Source organism: Vombatus ursinus, unplaced genomic scaffold (genome assembly GCF_900497805.2).
Source record: "Vombatus ursinus unplaced genomic scaffold, bare-nosed wombat genome assembly UNPS02014814.1, whole genome shotgun sequence".
Lineage (NCBI taxonomy): Eukaryota > Metazoa > Chordata > Mammalia > Diprotodontia > Vombatidae > Vombatus > Vombatus ursinus.
The window spans coordinates 9,369,387-9,394,400 of NW_020954592.1; the positions used below are offsets into that span (position 1 = coordinate 9,369,387).

At 36.3% G+C, this 25,014-nt stretch overlaps 1 protein-coding gene across 5 annotated transcripts in view; it reads left to right on the forward strand.

Moving 5' to 3' along the window:
• The window catches only part of GLRA2 (glycine receptor alpha 2), a 277,815-nt gene that overhangs the window by 65,813 nt on the left and 186,988 nt on the right, over positions 1 to 25,014 (forward strand). For 4 of the 5 annotated variants that reach the window (XM_027835398.1, XM_027835399.1, XM_027835400.1 and 1 more), the window contains 2 exons: positions 9,929 to 9,996; positions 19,765 to 19,988. In XM_027835398.1, coding sequence (XP_027691199.1) covers positions 9,929 to 9,996; positions 19,765 to 19,988 — 292 coding nt within the window. Of the gene's footprint in view, positions 1 to 9,764; positions 9,833 to 9,928; positions 9,997 to 19,764; positions 19,989 to 25,014 lie in introns of all 5 variants that reach the window. The other variant, XM_027835397.1, reaches the window with a different exon arrangement.

Genomic DNA, 25,014 nt, shown 5'->3' on the forward strand with positions numbered 1-25,014 from the left:
TGGTATGGTATGGTATGGTATGGTATGGTATGGTATGGTATGGTATGGTATGGTATGGTATGGTATGATGTGGCATAGTGGGGCATGATATAGTATAATATGGAAACTAATCTTCATAATGAAAGGAAATTATGATATAACCTACTGAACTCTGATGAGACTACAAATTAGATGTTCTTCATATTTTTTATGTTTAAATATTTTTGGCAGTTTGGTGAAATCTATGTACCTTTTCTCAGAGTAATGTTTGTTGCATATATTCATAATTGAAGGAAATGCTAAATTTCAATTAGAGGATAATAAAAAGCATAGATATATTTCCCTTATCCAAGTTCACAGACCCCTTGAAAGCTATCATAGCGGATTCCAAGTTAAGAATTCCTGATCCAAATGGTTAAAAGAGCCCTTAGACCTATGGAATTCATTGGCTGCATCTACACATTCCCATAATGCTTTTCATTATTTCCTCATTGTTTTATACTCTTCCTAGTAAAATGTCATACTTCTTCACTTAAAGAATAATAATGAATGAGGCAAAGGACAATCATCCTCTCTTCTCCTCCTCCTTTTTATTCTCCTTCTGTATCTGTTCTCACCTTATTGCTCATTCCTTATAGGCAACGAAGCACAAGAAGACACAAGAAACTACTGCAAGGAACATTGCTTCTTTGTATTTTGATATGAAGGCTCTGACCTTTAATTCTACATTTTCTTGATCCCTTATCTTTGAACATCTTGCATTATCTCTTCATAGCATGAGCTAAAGGCAAGTTCATTTTTCTGTTAGTTCAGATCATCTCATTCCAAAGGAAATTTAATTTTTGTGCATCAAACACATGCACTTAGTATTTCATTCCAGGCCAAGGTTCACACATTAAAGTACTAGCAGTTCTAAGATGTTAGTGTTAAATTACGTATTTTTTCATAGAAAATTTCAGAGAATAAAATACAAAATGAGAATGTCATTCTTATCAATTTATTGCAGGAGAGTTAAATAACATATTTTCATCTTCAAATGAAAGGTTGTTTGCATTACCCTCTGCTCTCAAAGGGTTTTAAGATGAGGTTTAGAAAAAATTGGAAAGAGAGAGATTGTGAAAAGGAGGGGAAAGAAACTTATCACTAATGACCAATGGTATTGGTCTTGAGTGGCATTTTTCAGCTGATATTGATCATATCTTTTCCTGCTGCTTAACGCAGAACTGAATGAGTTGAAGAGTTTTGATAATATGAGATAACATGTAAGTATATGATTAGTAATTGTCTTTAAACAGTTATTAGAAAACTAAATACAGTTTCTGTTACCAGGGTGAAAGTGAAGTCATAGGAACAGTTCCTGGGCTCATATTTGGGATAATTTTGCATGATGCCAGATGCATATTACCACTGCTGCTATTCTGCTATGAATAGCAAGGCCTGAACTAATTCTGCAAAAAACACTGGGTGGTAATTTCCATATTATTTTTCTGTTAGTTTTTGCCTTAATTGAAAGAATTCTGGTTTGGAACCAGAGGACCTAGGTTAAAATCCTAATATCTATACAATTTTAGACAAGTCATTTAACCTATCTGGGTCTACTTGTCTTCATCTATGAGTTAAAGAGATTGAGTTAAATAGCCAGTGTTATTCCTTTCAGGTTTAAATCTGTGTTCCTGTGAGCCTATGACATTATTATAGAGAATTTGAGAGTTGGAAGGGACATTATTAATGAATCCAAACAGAAAAGGAAGCCCCATCATATCTGACAAGTGGTCAGCTGACTTCTACTTAAAGACCTCCAGGGAGGGGTATTATAACAAATTTCCAAATATTCCATTCCACTTTTCAAAATTAGTAGTTTTCATGGTTTTTTCCCCCCCATGTCCAACCTAAATTTCCATCTTTGCAACTTTTAACTTTTGTGCCTGTTTCTGCCCCCCAGGGACAAACAGAATAATTCTGATCTATTTTTCATGTGACAGCCTTCAAATGCCTAAAGACTGCCATCATATCTCTCATGAGTCTTATCTTTTCCAGCCTACACATGCCCATATCCTTCATCTAATCCCCATAGAACATGAACTCAAAGCCTTTATCATCCTAGTTGCCCTCTTTTGGATGCTATCCAGCTTATCAATGTCCTTCTTAAACTGTGTCAACCAAAACTGTGCACAACACTCCAGATGAAATCTAATAAGAGCAGAGTATAGTAGGACTATTCCTATTCCTGAATGATAAATCTGTCTTCATGTAGTCCAAGAGCACATAAATACTTTTGGCTGCTATATCTCACTGCTGACTCATATTGAGCTTGGGGTCCACTAAATCAATCAGATTTTTCCTCAAGAACAATTGCTTTCTAACCACATCTCCCATATCATGTACTTGTGGAATTGTTCTTTTACCTACATATAAGATTTTATAATTGTACCCATTGGATTTTTCCCCCATTCAATCCAATGCTCTAGCTTGTCAAGATATTTGGCATCCTGACTTTATCATCCAGAGTATTAGTCATCACTCCCAACTTCATTTCATCTATAAATTTGATATGCATGCTATGAAACTAATTTTTGTCAGATGTTTATGGTATAGCAGATTTTACTTGCTAATCATAGGACTAGAAATGAAAAAAGCAGTGGTATAACATTATAGGAGTACTACTTTATCTATATTCATATCTAAAAGATAACATGTTTAAGCTTAAAAGATGGTGGAAAAGTTGTCAGGAGACTTCAATTCTAATCCTGGCCTGGCTGCTGCCTAGTAATGTGATTTTGTACAAGTCATTTCACCTCTCTAGAATTGTTTCCTCATCTGTAAAATGATAGGTTTGGATCTCAAAGGTCCATTCCAGCTCTGACATTTAAAGATTCTGTAGTAAGTCTTTTGGCTGGGCATCAGTCTCAAATATGTTGTCTTCCCAAGACCTTTGTCTGAAATATCTTTGAAAGTATTAGCGTTTCTCTATTTTTCTCTCTGGGCTGCCTAGTCTCTCCTCTCACCCCTCAAATTGTCCCTGTGGTGGCAGAAGGTTGTGGACTCTTCAGAGACAGGGCAGTTGTTACTCTCAATTCACTACTCTGAGGGTTCTAAAAATAACCCTACTATTTTTACTTATGCTGTAGCTCAAAACAAACAAAAAAAGCCCCCAGAAGTGTCATTTCCCATTAATGAATTAACCAAGAGGAATCTATTAACTCTCAATGAAAAATATTTACTCAATGGAAGGCAAAGTGAGATTAATAATTACATAATATTCCACTCACACTCTCTTTTTAATGCCCACCATGCTCATGCGGGAGAATGGGTAGAAACTTAATTTATCAAGATAAAGGGGCATACATATCAGGAAATCCATGTAGCCACGGCAACTCACAACTCAGAGACTGGGTATTGGACTCCTTTCTCTTTCTTAGTAACCATCTATAAAAAGTTCACTGGTGGGCATAGAATCTTTGTTGGATAAGAGGTGCCATTGTTAAGCAGAACTCTTCTATGGTGATGTGGGATTGGCTCCTCACTACACTCATCATATCTGCTGGATAAGTCAAATCAGTTTCTCTTAGTTCCATTCCTCAATGGCAGCTGTCGTCTTTATAGCTTCAGGATCAGATAAGGTTTTTAGCTGATTTAATGCTACACCTTTTGAGAAAATGCAGTGAGCAGTGGCTTAGGATTGGCAGAAGCCTTTCTATTTCTCTTTCTGTTAAGCTCTTAGTTTTTCTCCACTTCTCAGAAAACAAGTGGCAGTGAAAAAAAAGCATTTTCTTTCCTTCTCTTCTCCATCTCCATTGGAAAAGTTGGTGGTAAGGAGAAGTTTCTTTCTTCTTTTCTTCCTCCTCATGCTTTTCCCTTTTTTCTCCTTGTTCTTTGTGTTTTTGTTCTTTTTCTCCTTGTTTTTACTCTTATTTTTTGTTTTTGTTCTTATTCTCAATGTTCTTATTCTGCTTGTTTTTGTTCATCTTATTCTTGCTCTTCTTGTTTTGTTGTTTTTTCTCCTTTTCCTTCTTTTCTTCTTCCCATTCTTGTTCTTGATGTTATTCTTCTTGTTCTCATTCTTTTTGTTGTTCTTCTTTTGTTGTTACCGTCATTGTTGTTTTTGTTGCCCCTTTCAATCATCAAAATTGTCACAATCTGAAAGGAATAATGCCCTCCCTTGAATTCAGTGAATCCTGCTTTCTGGTCATTACAATAAGGTATTCCTGCATGAAGTATTAGCCCATCATGATCACTTTAGCTTCAAGATGTTAGGAAGGGATAACATTATGTAAGGATATAGAAGTACATAATCAGAGTACTGAATTTTTAAGTGGATCCATTATCAGAAGGTGCAGTAATTAATGACCTCAAGATGTTCAGCTTATTATCATTTCTGAAATTCTGTCACAGAGTCAGCCCTAGGAAAAATTTTCAGCCAGAAACAAATTTTCAGTCAGGAACAAATTTTCAGTTTGTTAGTAGCACTTCTCTGTACCACTTTCAGAATAGAACATAGTTTGGGGCATTTGTAAGAATGAAGAATGTCATGCTCTTAACCTGAAGTAAAAGAACCTAAATTCAAATTCCAGCACATTCATTTAATACCTGTGTGACCTTGGACAAATTATTTACATTTCTGAATCTCAGTTGCCTTATCTGTAAGAAAAGGAAGTTGGACTGAACTAACTCTAAGGTTTCTTTCAACCTCTAGAGCTATGATCCATCTTCTTTTTTGTTCTAGTCCAACCTTCATGCCCACCTTCTCCATTTCCTCTTTATCCCTACTCTACTCCCTTTCCTGGTCGAACACCTCCTTGTTTCACCCTCTTTGCTTAGGGTCTTACATGTCTTCACCAAAAGGAATGACTCTAATAGTAGAACTTCAGGCAATCTGAATGTAGGGGAAATGTTTTTGAGTGGAGAGTCTTTTTGTGGTTTAAACTAAAGCTTTAGCAAAAAGCTTTTTTCCAAGATAGTTTAAAAGTATTTTTTATCTGCTTTTCTTTCCCATTGATATTTTGAATTTCTTATTTCAGAGAAATTCTCTCATGGTACACAAATCTTACCCCAGTGGGAGTCAAAGATATCGAATGATAGCGAAATAGATACATGTGTCTATTACTGTATTTATTCACAACAAGATTCTCAATGACATGCCTTAGGACACAAGTAGTGTGGCAATAAACTAAGTAGAATAAATCTGGTTTTCTGAAAATATAGAAGCACAATCTCCAGAGATCACATGGAAATTCCATGTACCCATTAATCTAAACAACTGAGCAGACTTTGATTTCTGAACCAAAATGAAGTTTCTCTATTTTTAAAAACTAAGCACATTTCAAGATAGCTTTTAGAAAAGTAAAAAATAAAGCACAATACTCTCCTCCATAGTTCAGACTCTATGACAAGTTAACAGCTTATGATGCCAACATTGGACTGTTATTTTCAACAAAAGTGCTCATCTTCAATCTGCTTAAGTCAATACATGTGTACATATATGATTTCCTTATTTGGGACTTCAGTTGTTCCTTTCATCTTTTCTATACAATAAAAAAGTAAGACTCATTCATAGCAGATTCTTATAATGATTTCAATGTAGAAAATAAATCCCATTAGAAATAACAACTCTAGACACATAACAATTCTAATAATAGAATATTATTGTGCTATAAGAAATGACAAGCAGGATGATTTCAGAAAAGCCTGGAAAGACTTATGTGAACTGATGCAAAATAAAGTGAGCATAACCAGAAGAACATTGTATACAGTAACTGTATAATGGTCAGCTATGAATGATTAACCTATTCTTAGCAATACAATGATATAAGACAATTTCAAAATTATCATAATGAAAAATTCTATTTACCTCCAGAGAAAGAAATGATAGGACCCAAAAGCAGATTGAAGCATACTATTTTTCACTTCATGTTTTTTGTGGAGTTTTTTTGGCCTTTTTTTCCCTACAATATGTCTAATATGGACATGTGTTTTGACATGATTGCACATGTAAATCTATATCAAATTGATTACCATCTCAGAGAAGAGAGATGGTAAGGAGGGAGAAAGTGAGAGAATTTGGAACTCAAAATTTTTCAAAATGAATGTTAAAAATTGTTTTTATATGCAATTGGGAAAAATAAAATATTTTCAAAATAACAATTATAGGAAGGTGTAAATATGGATTTAGACATGGATATAGAAATAGAGATAAAGAGTTCTATAGATGTAGATATATAGATATAGGCTGATATGTCAGTTACCCTTCAGAGATGGTATTAATCAGTCATTCAGCCATAAGTTAATCAGTCATTCAGCAAATATTTGTTGAACATCTATACTTCCCCAAGTCTTAAAAGTGTTTACAAAAGAAGTAAAAGACTGATTCTTTAACCTCAAGGAGTTTATAATTTAGTTGTATATATCAATCAGTGAATAAACATCCATTGAACTATTTATTAAGATACAAAGGGATTATGATACACATTTTTAGAGGGAGTTGCCTATACAGATTAAATTTTACATCCTTTAAGAATGGTATTTTTCATCTTACACTAGAAATCAGAGTAAGAATGGTTTGGCTTGATTCCTGCAAGCATTTATTTGGGGAACTATTTAGAGTTTCATATTATAAAGCATTCTTACCCATTAGTCTGTCCCATGGCATGGGTTCCAAGGACGTAATATATCAATTCAATATGAGATTTATTAAGTGCCTACTAGGAGCAACAAATTATGTTGCATTGTACTGGGATATAAATACAAAAACAAAACAATTCCTGCCCTCAGAAGCATACATTCTAAGAGGAGGGAGGGTTATTAATATGTACTTAAGTAAATAAATACAAAATTTATAATAAGCAATTTCAAGATAATTTGAGGGACATAAGGGGCACTAGAAGCCGAAAGAAGTGATTGGGAAAGCCAGGAAAATCCTCATGGAGGATGGGGAATTTGATCTGAACTTTCAAAGAAACTGGGAATTCTGAAAAAAATGGACCTGAGGAGAGAGAGCATTCTAGGCACATGCAAGAGCATTAGAGACAAGGGATGTAACATTGAACATGAAGAAAAGGAAATAGAACAAATAAGCTGGGACTTGGAGTGCATGAATATGTAATGGCCCTGGAAAGGTAGGGTGGAAAAAAGATTGTGAAAGCTTTTAAACACCAAATAGATGAGTTTATACTTTATTGTAGAGGCAAGAGGGAGTCACTGGGACTTTTTGCACAGGAGAGTGGCATGACCAGACCCATGCAAGTATAAAATTCACTTTGCAGCTATATAGGGCAAGGATTGGAGAGAAAAGAGACTGGAACCTGGGAGACTAATTAGAAGGCTACTGCAATAGTATAAGAAGAGTTGAGGTAGACCCAAATTAGAGTGGTATTAGTAGATGATAGACCTCCATTTCTGTCTTTTTATGATGAAAAAAAAAAGTACTTTCACTGGTGGGTGGTTTTTTTTAAATTTCTGACATATATTAACTTTTCTCATCATTCCAAGTTCTCATCATCCTCACCATCCATTGTAATTGTTTTGTGTGGCCTGGTTATCTAGTAGAAAGAACTCAAATACATCTTTCTATTTATCTTAGAAGATATGACAAGAGAATAGACAAGATCCTGCTGCTTGACTTACATGGGTTTCCCCAAGAGTCTTAGTTCAATTTTCAATTATTAAAACTTAAATTTTCACTAAGATTTTTGGGACACTATGTATAATAGATCAAATAGGAGTTAGAATTTGATTGACAATAACAGAAACACTATTCCAAAAAATATTATTTCTCCTTTTCTACTCTTATTTTCTGTTTTATTTTTATTTGCTTTGATTCTATAACATAATATGAATTTGTTATTATTATTATTATTTTTAAATTTTGCTTTATTCAGGCAATCACCAAAAAGAAATTCAGCATTGAGGGGGGAGGGGAAACCAATCACAACCTGATTTTCCATGTCTTGATATTTCTCCTTACCTCTTCAAATAACATTTAGTTAGGAAATAGAAATGTAGGTAAAAGAGAATATACCCGTTATGGTGCTTTATAATTAACGGTTTTGAAGAAAGTGAAACAGTTAGATTAGTAATGGTTAAGAAAGGAGGTATGTAGAAAAAATGTAGACAAGGTAGGGACCAATCACTAAGTTGGGGGGTCCTCCAGAATTTAGGGAGGTGGCAAAGACAGCTATGGAATCTTGAAAGACCAAAAAAAAGTAAATCTTAGGTTATATTTACTATTGCTCAAATGCATTTTGAAAGAAAAGAAGCAAGAAAGAAAATGGTGGGTATGAATTGATTTTCTGGTATTTTGAGACTTCCAAAACATTCCACTACCCAAATATGTTTTCTCACTATAGGTGGATCACTTATTTTAAGAAAGTAAAAATAACAACCATTTTCCTTTCACCAAGACTTTCCTTGCATGCTCCCTAACTGGCTCATTATGCTGCTGGTGTATGTCAGTCCTATAGGCTGCCTTGACCAGTGTTATCTGCTCTGAATTTGAGTCCCTAACTTGGAGCAGTAGAGTTCAGAAAAAACTATGTGTAATTTGTGGTTTGTCTAACCTTCTAGGGACCTTTTGTGCCAAGTCCTGTTCCATTTAGAACCACTGACCTATAAATGCAGGGACATCTGGGTCAGATGTGGCACTAAGTGTTGTGCCTTGCTGAATAAGGGGCTGGAAGTTCCTGCTGGGGTGAACAAATGAAAGAAAAAAAAATGAGTGTTTCATTGCTTTTTTTTTTTTTTTGGTGAGGCAATTGGGGTTAAGTGACTTGCCCAGAGTCACACAGCTAGTAAGTGTTATGTGTCTGAGGCCAGATTTGAATTCAGGTCCTCTTGCCTCCAGGGCCTGTACTCTATCCACTGCACCACCTAGCTGCCCCTATAATTTAGTCTTCACCAAAAGTCATAAGGAAAAATCATTGGTAGCAAAGAGTACTCCCCCCGGCAGAGAACTATACCTTGAAATAAGCAGATAATTACTTATAGACCAAAAGAAGACAGACTAAGGAAAAGCCACTGCCAACCTTATACATAAGGAAAAGAAGAGAAGACCAGGCAGGGCATAGTTTCTGATTCATGAAGGGCCAGCATCACAAGAGCTGTAAAGCTCCCGAATTTTGTGCCTCCCATCAGTCAGCAAGACAAGTGTATTATGCACACTATCCCAGTTTGTTCATTTCTTAAGGTACTTTGGTTTTAAATGCTTCTAAAGTTTTCTTAAATCCTTTTTTCCTAAAGTTTGTTTTTATTCCTTTTTATGTAGGCAGTTATCTAGTGCTGCAGAATGAGCTCCCTTAGTTCAAACTGCCTCATATAGCATTTCCTTGTGGCATCCATAAGCAGACAGGCTTTCTTAGTTGTCACCAAAAGAGCTCTTGGTTGACAGCTTAGTGCTATGTTGCTGTTGCATCTCCATTGGGAGTGTTAATGTATGCAAAACTGATGGTAATATTCATGATCTTTATAACCAAGGAACATGACCATCCATTAAAAGGGAGCTATGTAACCCAATTTCTGCCAAACTTTCCCAGCAATGATACACAAAGTACCTTTAGTTCAGAATTTTTCAGAATATAGCTTGAAACAAAATTTTTACTGATGAGTAAACACTTGAAATGTATAATCTAAAGGATTGATGGACATTTTAGTTATATTGCTGTAGGTGGCCTCTGCACTTGAAATCTTAGTGTCCTCTTTTTTATGTCCACCTCTCTCCACCAGTTGGCACAGATGTTGGTGGGGCTTTCCTGTTGGCTCAATGTCTATTGCAAAATTCTTATTGCATTCCACAGGTCCTCCAGTAAACGTTACTTGCAATATTTTTATCAACAGTTTTGGATCAGTCACAGAGACCACAATGGTAAGTGCCACAATACCATGGGCAAGAAAAAGACAATACTTGATGTATGTCATGAACACAACCTGTCAATTTTTTTATTTATTGTTCAACTTGCAGGGCCTCCTGTAAATGTTACCTGCAACATATTTATCAACAGCTTTGGTTCAATAGCAGAAACTACAATGGTGAGTGGGACTGACCATTGAAGCCATCTTGTGAAGGAGTGCATTGTGGGATAGAAGAGAGTTATTGCATATTTGGGAGATTTTACTGAATGCCAAGCTCCTGTTCAGCTCATGTTTAAGAGGACCTGTTTATCCTCATACATAGTTTATTAAAAGACGGAAAGTTCTGTGTTTACAGTGTAAAAAAAAAATCTAGCTCCATCAGTTAAAGGACTTTTAAGAACAATAGTTAGACTAGATTTAGGAAAGATTGGCTAGCAATGAACAATCATATTTATAAATATTTTATTTAACTGAATAAACCTGGAGTCCAAGCTATAGGAAGGTTTTTATAGATGTGATAGAAGTTTAAGACACACAGTCATCAATATAATTTAATCCTTGCAAGAAGTACAGGCTGCCTTTGGTATTTAATTAGCTTCTCAAAGGAAGACTTTCTCTACTATTCCATTACAGAGCAAAGTGTGTCACATCAAGATTCCATTGAACAAATTTATTTACTCTCCAGTGACATTTCCTCTGATTTCTACCACCTATGCTTCCATACTTCAGTATTTCAATAATCTGTTATTTTATTAGAATGGATAGTCTTATTCCTTCTATGCCTTTTAATGATGAGATTCTCTGAACTTTGCTAGGCTGATTCTCAGACCACAAATTACTCTCCATTGTTGGACCCATATCTGAAGCATTCATTAATTGCCTACCATGTGCCAGGTCCTATGCTAAGCATTTTACAAATATCTTATTTGAAACTCACAGCAACCCTGAGATAGGTTCTATTTTTGTCCCCATTTTACAGTTAAGGAAACCAAGGCAGACAGAAGTTAAGTAACTTGCCCAGGGTCACAGTGTTAGTAAATATCTGAGGCCAGTTTTTTAACTCGTCTTCCTGACTCCAGGCTCAGTGCTCTATCCATTGTACTACTTGGCTACTTTGAATATAATCTTCAGTCATATTTTGCAAGGACATAGGGTTATCCACATACTATTATGAGCAATTAGAGGAAGGTGTTATTAAGGGATATTTACTATGACATATAGATGCAATTGAACTGAAGATAAATAACAACAGGCAAAAATTTGGGGGAAGTTACTTCAGCCAGTCTCTAGAACTGGGCCTGGCACATAGTTGACTCTTAATGAATGCGTGTTAATTGATGATATGACAACAATGCAGATGAAGTTTTAAATTTCCATATTAAGGGACAACACTAAAGTTTTAAAATGTTATAAATATATTGCCTCTTATTTTAATATCTGCCTCTCTGGCTAATGTTGATTGGGATTTGGTCTGCTGATAGAGGTGAGGATGAGAGCCACTGTAACTTTCCATATACACAAGACTTTTCAAGAATAAAACAAATACAAAATCATAGGGTTGTAGATTTAGAGAATCCAGGGATATTCAAGGTCATTTTAAGTGTTACCTCCCATTATTGCCGCATACACACACACACACACACACACACACACACACACACACACACACACACTAAACTCCCTATTACCTCTACGACCAAATGTGAACTCCTCTTTGGAGGAGCTCTTCACAACCTGTCCCATTATACCTTTCAGACTTTTTATATATTACCCTCTTCCACACACTACAATATGGCCATGTTGACCTACTTACTGTTTCCTAAATATGATGCTACTTCTTCCATCTCTGTGCTTGTGTGTTGACCCCCTTATTTGGTATGTGCTCCCTTCTCATCTCTACCTCTTAAAATCCCTATCTTCCTTCCTTCAAGATTTAGCTCAGGCATCAACTTCTGCAAGAGACTTTTCCCAATATTCCCAACCCCTAGTGTCTTCCTCACTAAGGTTACTTTGCATCCACTTTGTACGTATCTTACATATACCTGCATATGTGAATATTGTCTCTTCCAATGGAATACAAGCTCCTTCAGGGAGCTTTTGGTCCCCCACCCCGTCCCCTGCTTAGTACTCCCTTACTTTATAAATGAGAAAGCTGAGGCCTAGAGAGTTTAAATGATTTTGCAAAGTCAAAAAAGTAGCAGGTGACAGGACTAGGATTCAATTTCAAGTTCTTTGCCACCAAATCCATTGAAGACCATAGGTGATATTAAGCCACTTTTACAGATGGGTTAAAAAGATCTTTGAGACCATTCTTCCTCGGTTTAGTCATAGTGTCATGAGAGATGTGGTCACAAAATCAGCAGTCTAAACACAATTGCTATTCAAAGCTGTAGGTTGAATTTTAGATCTTCAATAAAATACCTTTTTTTGCTCACAGGTTGATTTCTTTAAGGCCCTGGGACATTAAAGGAATTCACACTTGCATGACTCTATAGACTAGGAGGATTCTTACTTGATATTTTATTTATTTATTGGAAGCAGTCAAGGTCAAACGACTTGCTCCAGGTCATACAGCTAGTAATTGTCTGAGTTTGGATTTGAACTCAAGTCCTCTTGACTCTAGAGCCAGTGCTCTCTCCACTGTGCCATCTAGATGCCTCTGCTTATTAGCTTAAAAACCGAACCAATTCGCATCTTAGAAAATCATTGGAATGGCTTATAGGAGAACATAAAATAAATTACGAGTCTTTTGGCACTGGACTGCAAGGAGCAAAGAGTTTATCTTTGGGAATGTGAATTATATCTTTTAAGCTGCTAGGGTATGTATCATTTAATGAATTATTGTTCTTGAGGGGATTCTAGAAATGAAAAAGGATGAATTCAGCTTTACCACAGGAATACTTTGCTGCTCACAAACAAGATTGTTAATATTACCTTAAGATACAAAAATCAAGGAATAAGAAATAAAAGAAGAGGGAAGTCTCATAAGAGGGAATGAGTTATTAAGAATTCTAAAACAAATAAAATTTATTTCATTAAAACATTAAAAGTTTCATAGGGAAAGGGACTACACTTGTGATTTTATTAATATAGGGATCTCCCTCATGAGAAATTCTCTCTACCTCTGCAGATCAGTACAACTTAAGGTCTCTGTGCACTAAAAGGTTAAGTGACTTGCCCGTATCTGAACCCATATTTTCCTGGCTCCCATTCCAGCTCTGTCTCTGCTACACCATAGTTGCCTCTCTCAAGATTTCATAAGAGTCCTCAAAGAAACACTGAAAAAAATATGCAGCCTGAGTTTTGGCATTCAATTTCAATCTCTCCCATTGCTCTTATCCTACAGAAAAAGAGACAAAACTTTAAGTGGCCTAATTCAATTTCATCACTGGCTTCACATGATGGCATTCAATGACAATATTTGCACGACCTAATGCTGATTGCATTAATTAGACTTTCATTGCTTTGATTAAATCCCCTCATTGCATTTTACTGTCTATCAAATATGTAAATGTGCACCTTTTCAATGTTCATCAATGCAAGAAGGCTAAACATTTGAGTCAATGAAAACAGAAGCTGTCGGTATCTTTGTTTTCCTTTATTTGTAATATCTGCAGGTGTTTGGAGGCGTGGTTAAACAATGGGCTGCTGAGTTGCTTCCTAAAGATTTAGGGAAGCACCCCCTTGATGATGACCATTTCTAAAGTATTCTGAAAATGTTGCCCAGACCTGATGTCAGTGGCACATCTACTTTGCTATTTAGAGTAAATTGAGTTGCATGGTCAAAGGAGAGATGCGTATGCTGCTTTTCCCCCCTGCCTTCTTTGTGACAACAAAGTTCATTTGGCTTTTAAAACTCATTTTTTTTCTTTTTCCCAATTGTGGCTTTGATATGAAATGAAAAGGTTTGCTTTCAAAAATGAAATTTCTGCCCTAAATCAAAGGTATGGTCGTCCTGCACCCTAGGAATGGGATGCTAAAAGTAGACATTATTCAAACTCTCATAAAAACATGAGGGTGGTTATATGGGGTTAGTACCATGTTCTTCCAGTTCAGTGTACTGTCTGGTACTAGTACCTAGGATGCCCCATCCTTTTTTTGTGAAAGGTCATAGAGGGCCTTTATGATGTCACTTCAGATGTTTGAAAGCCTTACTTTAAATTTTAAACAGCTTAAACAGTTTAAAAGGTCTCATAGACCATAAAACCATTATAGATCTTTGAACATTATAGATCTAAAATGAATGCTTTTATTAAAGCCTTCATCTTTGGAAGAATTGATCGGAAATAATAATGAAAATGATAACTGATCCTTCAATAATACTGTAAGGTTTATGAACCACTTTACATACATTATCTCCCAAGGACGAAACCCTAGGGGCTAAATCATAAAAACCCAGAGGCAGCATTTGCTATAACTTTGGGGTTGGTTGGTGTATTTTAGGTGATTCCTTGGTGCTTTCTTATTGAAAATAATAGGTACATGTTCAAAGTTCCTAAAATCTTTGAGATGAATCCTCCCTCTTGTCTTGTGGTTCTGAAGTCCAAGAAATAAGGACCTCTTCCTGATATTAGGAAGTTTTTGCATTGAGGAAAGAATACCAAGAGCTCATTTCCAACCATCTTGAAATTTCTCCACACTGGAATGAAATTTGCAAAGGTGAAGTCTAAGGAATTTTGTTTCCAAAAATGTGGCAAAGTGTTTTTTTTGATCCTGAGAACTCTTTTGATACTGCCCAATTAGTAATTTCAATGTTTGGCAGAAATCTTCCTGAAAGGAATGATGGTACTGCCACCCATGGTGCTTTTGCATTAGGTGGAAATTTATAACTTTGAAATTTTCACATGAGGTTTGGATGGATACCCCGCCCCCCCCCAAAAAAATGGGATTATTTTATTTTTTTAGTCCAAGGAATGCATTTCTAATGGATTGCTATGATGATGTATATATTATTCTAAAGTATTCATGGCCTTATGAAGTTATCAGGGGGTGGGAATGAGAAAATTTGTGACTAGATGATTCTGTGTTTGTAGCAATCCAAGGAAGAAGCTTTGTTCAGTCCTAAATTATACTTCTAAGCTCAAAGATGTAGTGGGTGATCAATAATAAGAAGACAAATCAACATGCTTAGTTTTTAAGGGTCAGTTTTCATTGTCATTTTTCATAGCTGATGAGAGCAGATAGATTTACCAAGAGTTTGTTGTTGTACCAACAAACCTGATGGTCTTCATGTTGTGAGCATTTTAATGATAATACACCACGTGGCAGCATGTCTTAATGCATATATGTTTAATTATCATTCCAGAGCTAAAGAAAAAAAAAGTAGCAAGATAAGGAAATGGGGGAAGAGGGTGAAAGGCAAGAAGATAGCCAAGATAATATGTAAAGCATTACTAGAGCTGGCAAGCCTTAATGGACCACACAGTGTCTTCAGGACAGTAGGCTCAATGGCACAGTTTTCAAAGGTTATAAGGTGGTCCCCCAGAGCATACTATCGGTGTTCCGGGAGTCCAGAGGGTACAGTAACAGATCGATAAAAGACAATCCCCAAACCCCCCACACTCCCCGTTTAAGGAATACATAGAAGCGTTCCTGGCTACTGCTACCTAGTAGGGAGCATGGTGTTTGATAGCAGCTGATTTGGTCTCTAATTACAAAGGATACTCAGGACGAGACATGATAGCAGTCTTCCCTCTGTACCCAAAGTCATGTGGCTGACTATTATAGTGAATACAGTGCCGCATATTACTTAAGGAGCACCACATATTCTCCAATATTCATAGTAGAAATGATATTCCTCAGTGGTAGCAGAAAGTAAAATTTGCCATTTTTTACTTCACTATACATTATGGTATGTAAGGTGATCTAGCATATAAGTTGAACTTGATTTTTAAACTAAAAATTTAATGCTATTTAACAACTATACTTACCACAAGACAGCTTTCCACAAACCTCTAATTCCAACTGATTTCTTCCTAACAGAGGTTAACAAACTAGAAATGAGGAAAATTACGTTCTCTATCTAAAAAGAGAACTCAGCAATCTGCTAGGCGATGTAGGAGAAGGAACTCAGTTCTTATCTTGAAAACCTTACAATCTAGTTGGAAAGATAAGATCTACATATAAAACAACAAAGACATTTTTATAAGACAATGTAATTGCAATGTAATAACCATGCAATTCAGTCTGTTTGGAGAAGTACAGAATGATTCAGAAAAAAGGAAAAATTATTATAAGACTGAATTGTTCACGGAATATTATAAGGTGGCTTGGTAGATAGAACACCAAGCCTGGAGTTAAGAAAACCTGGATTCAAATCCAGCCTCACTTACTAGCTGTGTGACATTGGGCAAGTCACCTAATCTGGGTTTACCTGTTTCCTTGTCTGTAAAATAGGGATAATAATAGTACCTACCTCCCAGGATCAATTGAGAAGATATTGTGAGGATAATTGTGAGAATCAAATGAGATAATAACTATAAAGCAGCACAAAGCCTGGCACACAGCACGCACTATATAAATGTTAGCTATTATTATTATTATTATTATTAATTGCAAGTCTCAAGGGCAAAATCTGATATAAAATAGCACTAGGATATGGGAGTATTGCTATTGGAGAGGTTGACTTTTTTTTTAAACCATGTGAGTATCTTTTGGTATAGACACTCCCCCCATAGCTGCAAATGGGTAACTTCCCTAATAACTCATAATCTTACAGAGCTGTCTAGGGGCACTGAGTGACTTGCCCAGCAAAAGGCAGCTATACATGTTAGAAGCAGAACTTGAATCCATGTCTTCTGACTCCAAAGCCAGTCCTCAGTAGCTATTCTGCCATGTTGCTGACAGTTGGAAAAATGCACAATATAATTGTTTCATTAAGGGCTGATTCATATTTTGCTCAAATAGGAGGGAATAAATAAGAGGAAAGTAAAGTTTAGTGTGAGACTATGTATCATGGATTCAAAGTAGAATCTATTCCCAGTGAATGAATGCTTCTCAAAGGGAAACATAGTGTCTATTTTAACATGGTCCTCAATATTTACTTCCAAATTTAATATTTCATCAAATAGAGATAATGAAAGATTAAAGCCCAATTTAAGCATTCTCCTGTGTTTGGGGATGTCAGACAAGGAAATATTACAGCATGCTGTACTGTATCACATTTTTATACTTGCAAAGCAATATTAGAGAGTCACAGACTCGTAGAATAGTAGTAGATTTCAGTGGGTTATATAGTGCCTCTGGACAGGAGTTCACACAGATCTCCAAACATGTGGGTGTCTATACTCTATACTGAGAACTTTTGAGATGCTTTTGGCTTAGAAGTCCAGTTTTTGGTATAATTTTATCATTATTTACAAAATTTGAGAATATTTTAAATGGCTGCATATTGCAAAGAAGGAAAATGTATGTTCTCTAGCTATAAGAAAAGTTGAATTTCTCTTATTTTCTATAGTAAGTTCATTTTATTAAAATCTATTTTTTAACCTCTCAGAATCCACGACAATATTTTGATTTTTAATACATATATGTATGTGTATACATATATATGCGTGTATATATACACATATAAATACTTATATACATACAAACACATATATCTTACATTTATCTGTAGCCAATTAGCATTAGCCTTGTAACTGAAAGGCACTCATGTATTCCCAATTTAAAAGCACCTTGTAAATTGAGAGAATCAGTCTCATTTTTTCCTATGTGCAAATCTTAAAATTGAAAACCAGATGAACACTCCCAAAAAGACACACCTGGGACTAATGTTGTAACCAGATGCCTAACTACTGTGAAAACTTGTATTTGAAAAGATTTCCTGAATTGTCTGTTCCCTCTCACATTCTTTATCAGTGATGTGGTTGACTAGACTGTTTATCTCAGTATGAGCCTACAGAAGCTCATGGGAGACAGAAGAATAATGTTACTGCATTGATATCTGTTTCTCTAATGTTCCCACCCTTGTTTCATGACAAACTGCTAAACAACTTGCTTCCCATGAGATCAAGGGCTCTCCCATATTTCCAATACAAACTCAAAGTTCCATTGGTTCCCTCGTGGGATTTGGAAACTAGTTATTGGGAGCAGTTTAAAAGGATTTGTTTCCTCCTGTGCTTAATATCATCACAAGCAAAGTAAGTAAAAGCCTTGGATGAAATCATAGCACCCTACTGTGAATTTGACAAATGACTTTCCATGGAGCTACTCAGTCAGAAAATGTTTACTCTTGGTTTAGGGTTATTAGTCTACCAGATTTAATTTGCAAAACATATCAAACAAATTTAAATTTTAATCAATTTTTCAAGTCAAAAGACTTTTTCCATATAGTCAGTGAAATACATCAAACTCATATCCTATACTCTAGCATTTGTTAGAGGAATCTACATTGTGAACATTTTTTCCCCTTAATTCTAAACCACATACAGCATCCTTCCTAAGAGCAGTCACTAACTAGACCCTGAAATGGCCCTAGATAAGTCAAATAATATTTATCTATTTCAAATTCATCCTATGCTTTTGACATATAGAAGTAAACAATGTGACAAATATAAATATTAGCATGTTGGAATTTTAAATAAATCAATCACAATGACCAGGAAACAGGTAAGCAAAAAATAAATAAATAATAAAGTCAGTTAAGTATAAAACCTATTTCCTACTGCCACCACTTCTAATACCTAGTATTTCTCATGGGACCAAGGTCATCTTCAGATAGGACTCAGTTATAAGTGATTATTCTCATATAGTCCCTGTGGCATAAATAATTTAGGCAAAAGTGAATAGTAACAATAATATGTGTCTTTATCATTGTGAAGGAAAAGAAAAAGTAAGAAAAGAAACGGGTTAGCTACATGATAGAGTGATAGAGATAAAGATGATAGAGAGATGATAGATGATAGAGAGATAGATGATAGAATAGAGAAGCAGACAGACAGATTGAAGCAGAAAGAGATTGTGCTTGAAATTGTCATGGCAGCACTACATAATCACTGGACCCAAGACATGATCCTGCTTAATTTCCCACAGGGTCTAGCCTCTATACTGTCAAATTAGGAAATAATTCTCATATCTGAATGCCTTTGAGTAGTTAGTCTGCAGTAGAGTAACATCTCCAGAAAATCTGACACTTTTCAGACAAAGCAAGAAGGGCCATTGATGTAGATAATAATCTGTTGAGTTCAGAACTATTTATATGAAAAAAAAATCCAGAAGTTTTCAGACCTGAAAGAGTCTCTATTCAAACAACTGCAATCTTTTTATTCTTTAAAAACTCTATCTGCTGAAGAAATACCCAGATGCACAGGTGTTCATAGGAGAGTGACCAGAGAAATGTTAAAATAGCCTGATAATTTGACAAGACAATGAGAGAGACTATAAGACTAATTGGAATTTGAAAATTTCTTGAAATGTTTTTCTTGTGATTTTTGCTTTTACATTATTGATCTCTTGCTTCTTTTAACCAGAATTCTTCTTTTGTCAACATTCTCTTAAGGAACTTGTATACCTGGGAATTGGCATGTAAATAAAATAGTAGGATCTTATTCTCCTGTATGAAAGAGATTATGGGCCATACCAATCCTGATTTGGAAAACATGCTTGTTGTATTTGTTTAGTCACCTGCCTTCATTGGCTGATTTCTTTAGCAGCAGTTTTCTCTTTCCAGAGAAGTGTTAACTTTGAGGTATGTCTACACCATACCAGCATACCAGTTTTAAAGGTAGAAAGTTCAATTATTTAACGTAATGGATGTTGTACTGCTGGCTTGAGAGATTTTGTTTTGTTGCTCCTACTGAATTTACTGGTAATGTTGATATTGTGTAGACATGCATGGATTGCTGACATGCAAAATTGAAATGCTGGGAATGATGGGAAAAATTAAGTAGGTCCCTCATGGTCAATGTGGGGGATTAGTCATCTTTCTCTGTGGCATTTCTATAGGACTACAGAGTGAACATCTTTTTGAGGCAGCAGTGGAATGACTCCCGGCTGGCTTACAGTGAATACCCTGATGACTCTTTGGACTTAGACCCATCTATGCTGGACTCCATTTGGAAACCTGACTTATTCTTTGCCAATGAGAAGGGTGCCAACTTCCATGATGTCACCACAGACAACAAACTACTACGGATTTCGAAAAATGGCAAAGTGTTATACAGCATCAGGTAAGTTTCTGATGACTTTACTTCGGCTATCTCTCACATCCTGAGTTATCTGAATCTACAGGTCAAAATGTGTATGTGTTATAGGTATTTGATTGTCATGGTTTCTCATTGGCCTATTGAACTTTACAGTTAGTGGAGATGATTTAATTTCTCATAGAATCTAAAGTATACTTCCCAACAATTCAATAAACCTTTATGAAGCACCTACTATTGTCTCTCCACTGGACACCCTTCCCTCTTGTGTGTCAGTCAATTGATAAACATTTATTAAGCCCTTATTATATGTAAGGCACTGTGCTAGTCACTATGGATATAAAAAAAAGGGGGGGGGAGGAAGACAATCCCAGCCCTCAAGGAGCTTACAATCTAATGGGGGAATCAACAGGCAAATGAAACAAGCTATATACAAGAGAAATAGGAAGTAAATTAAGAGAGAGAAGATACTAGAATTAAGAGAAGTTGGGAAAGCCTTCCTATAGAAGATGAGATTTTAGTTGGGACTTTAAAGCTGCAAGCTCTTGGACAGTTGACACTGTCTTTAGGGGTTTCCCCTTTTGTATCTCCATTTCAGCTTGGCAGATGAATAGTAAATTCTAAATAAGTAATTTTTTTATTCATTCATTCAAAGCACTATGCTCGGTACTAAAAACAGAGATAAAAGAGATACAGTTCATGCCCTTCAAGGAAGGAACTTTTAAAGAAAACTCAGGTTAGATGCAAAATATGACTTAGAGTAATTAGAGAATTGGCATAGACCTTAAAGATTATTTAAGTCTGCTCCTTGATTCCAGAAACAATAAACTTGTTTTGTTGTGAATGCAAAAAACACATTCTGGAGGCTGGTTGGAATATGTTTGAATTGACTGTAACAGTCTAGTGTTTTTCCGTCATTTGGATTTAGTTACATTGCCATCTCTAGCCTCAGGCTTCAAATTGGTTAATCTATTTGTTACATGTTTTTAGTTCTCTAGTTCCTGTTGGCCAGTCTGCCTAGGGCTCAGAAACAAAGGGGATATAAGAACAGACCACTGGTGTTAGAAGGGACTTTAGAAATCATAGGATCATTGGGCTATAGCTAGAAGGGACTTCAGAGGCTACCCTCTGTCCAACATTCTCATTTTAAGATGAAGAAACCAAAAGACAGAGAGGTTACCCAAGGTCTCATTTAGCCAAGGTCAGAGGTAGGATTTGAATCCAGGTCCTTCCAATCCAAAGCCAGTGTTCTTTCCACTGTATCACATGGCCTCTCAATCATGAAGTTTAATCTTCCTCATTTTACAATTCAATTCAATAAAAATTCATTAAGCACCTAGTATGTGTCTGATTTAGTGGGGTGGCTCTGCCTACAGGGGGATCATGCTGGATTGGCTTAGGCTGACTATTTAATATGCAGTGTTGGACACAACATAACTTGCTGTGACCTGATCAAATGATCCATATGCAGAACCTCACAAAGGAAGGGGGAGTTATACACTAGGGGAGTGTCTACTCCAACCATGTCAATACTTTCCCTGGTAGAATGGGCGGATGAGAACAATTTGTTCCAACAGCCATGAAGGTGGCTGCAACAGGTACTGTGGGGAGCTCAGAGCTTGGTCAGACATCTAAGATGCTAAGAATATCTATCTTAGTCCATCACCAGTCTCCCTGACCATTGTCTTGCCACTGAACTTGGATGACTCTGGAAGAGAGAGTGAGGTTGATGATTTTGTGGAACTCTACTTCGTTTAAATCCAATTCACACCAAGTCAAAACATACCCTCAATGATGTTATAAGCCCTCTTGGAAAATGAAAGACAGACAACAACTATGTATGTGCCAGACACTGTACTAAGTGCTAGGGCTACAAAAAGAGATAAAAGACAGTCCCTGCCCTCACGGAACTTACAATATAATGATAAATAGGCAACCTCAAGTACAAAAAGTTGTAATCATTGGTACTGGGTCACACAGTAATGCTAAAGCAGATCAAGAACTACAAAGTTCTCCTAACTCCCCAGTGATCTTTCAACCAATTCAAACTGCCTCAAACATGAATTTTTATCTTAAATGGCCAAATCTATTCAGGTCAATCAAATAAACATTTATTAATGCCTGCTATTTTTGATTCAAGGTTTGTGTGTGGAGGCATCATTGTATATTGGAGAGAATGTTGGACTTTGGGTTCGAACCAACTGCATTCAAATACTACCTTTGGCATTTATTGTCCATGTGACCTTAGGCAAGTCACTTATTTAGGTCTCATAGCTATATAAATATATTAGCTATAGCTCTTATAGAACTTCCAAGTATTTAACTACAAATTTTAGTAGAGGTAGTTCTCCAGTACAGTAACTGACTGAATAAATATATATATATATATATTAATAATATTAACATATTATTACATGCCAAGGATTATACCACTACTACTACTCCTCTTAATAATAATTATAGTTGGACTTTTTATTACAAAGACAGCTAGGTAGCACAGTGAATAGAGAGTTATGTCTGGAATCAGGAAGACCTGCATTCAAAATCATCCTCAGATACTTACTGGCTGTGTGACATTGAAAAAGTTACTTAACCTCTGTCTGACTCAGTTTCCTCAACTGAAAGATGGAGATAAAAATAGCACCAACCAATGCCATGAGGATCAAATCAAAAAAGTGTTTTATGAACAATATCTTATTTTATCTTCCCAACAACCTTAGGAGGTAGGTGCTAATATTATCTCCATTTTATAGATGATGAAACTGAGGCAGACAGAGGTAAAGTGACTTGCTAAGAGTCACACAGCTAATAAATGTCTGATTTTGAATTTAGATTTTTCTGACTCTAGGTCCATTGCTCTATCCAGCTTTTAAGCCCCAGGGATACAAATACAAAGTAAATTGTGATGATGAAAAGTCTGAGAGAAATAATTTCTGGTTAATTAATAAATTTTATTAATTATGGCTAGTGAATAATTAATAAAAGGATGGCCATCTGTCTTTCTCTCACAAACCAAAGACCTCTCATGGAGGCTTCTTGATGCTTATATACCCTTGGAAGAGTGGATGTTCCTGACAGGTAGAAATCAACTCTGATTGGTTAATAAAATTAATGAAAAAATGAATACTATCATGAGAGGTGGGCCTCTTTTAATGAAGGGCTTGGTGTGACTCTGATTATGTCCCTCATGGACAAAGAAGAGTCTCATCTCAAGCCAGACTACTCCCTCCTGAGCAATCTATACAAAAGGGGTCTACCCCCCCAAAAAAAAAACCTGTCTGAGTGGAACACAGTGGGCTGGAATTTACCTAGATTCTATCTTTTTTATTCTTTAATCAAAACTAAGCTTCCCCAGTTGAGTGGCATCTCAAACAAGATTGAGGAGAATGTTCAATCCAATCTCATTACCCACCCCCCACCCCTGTTCTTCAGATAGGGGCTAAATAAACCTACAAGAGGCGGATTTCTAAATGAAAAAAAAAATAGGAAAAGGAAAATCTTAATCCCAATTAATAATTGATAATTAATATAAGTGAGGAATAATCATTTCTCTCAAAGTGTAATCCCTTCCCTCCAGGAGCTTACATTCTAATATGAGGCCATGCACAAATGGAAGCAATGGCCAGGAAGGAGAATTTTGGGTGGAGAATTCCCTGGATGGTGAACCAGGCCCTAGGGAAGTAGACCCCTCATCCAGGGACAGTGTCAGAGTTGATCTGATTACGGTTTCTGGAACTGAAGCAGGAGAGGGAAAGAGGAAACTGTGCGTGACCTGTGGCGAGGTGTTCGGCAAGACTGTGGAGGAGATGGCTGGAGAGTAGGCAGGACCACCAGTCACTGAACTGTGAGGCCTTAGGATCCAAGTTCCTGTGACAAAAGATTTAACGACTCCAGGGCATGCCCTCTTGTGTCTAGAGAATAGAGGGGCCACATAGATGGGCAGCGAATAAATAGCAAGATGAGGAAATCACAAACCGTTAAAACATACAATGATTGCTTAATATAAAGGTTAATTCACTGAACTGTCGGTCAGGGTATTTTTATTCTTGTCTTGTCTCTTCAACTAAGTATCTGTGTGACCTTGGGCAAAATTCAGTTTCCCTGTCTGTGAAACGGAGGGTTTGGTCAAGGTCAGGGGTGGAGAACCTTTTGACTGAATCCAAATTTTACGGAACAAATCCACTTAAGCTGCACTTAAGGATCTAGAAGGCCAAATGTGACCTCAAGGCCACAGGTTCCCTATCCCTGGTCTAGATGATGCCTAAGATACTGACCCAATCAATATTTCTATTGCTAATAGTTTGAAAGTCCTTTTCCTTGTTTTCTCGTTCCTTACCAAGTTTAGGTAGCACAGTGGATAGAGCATTGGGCCTGGAGTCAGGAAGGTCTGAATTCAAATCCTGCTTCAGATACTTACTAGCTGTATGACCCTGGACATGTCATTTGACCTCTGTCTGCCTCAGTTTCCTCATCTATAAAATGTGGATAATGATAACACCCACCTCACAAGGTTATTGTATGGACTAAATGAGATAATAATAGTAAAGCACTTAGTACCGTGCCTGGCACTTCACAAATGTTAGCTATAATTATTATTATATTATTATTATTACAAATGAGTTTGATCAGTTGTACTATTCAAAAAGCATTTTTAATTGAAAATAGTTCTTTTATAAGTGATGTATCCTGATGACAACTTGTCAGTTCCACTTTTGAAATGAAGCACATCCACTTTGGTTCTTGCTTTTGGTTTCCTTCCTCCACATTACTTAGTTACTTGCAGGCTTCTATTAGTTAAAGGACAAGACATTGTCCTGGAATCCAGAGTACAATTTTGAAGTATTGATAGGGGCAGTCGGTTAATTCATTGTTTACCAAGTAGCCACCGTTTGCTTGCTCTTAGAGTGAGAGAGAGTTGTTCAGTCAAGTCTGTGTCATGCTGGGTTGGCTTAGGCTGATTTCATTTAATATGCAGTGTTGGACACGACATAACTTGTGTGACCTGATCAAATGGGACATATGCAGAACCTCACAATGGAAAGGGGAGTTATAA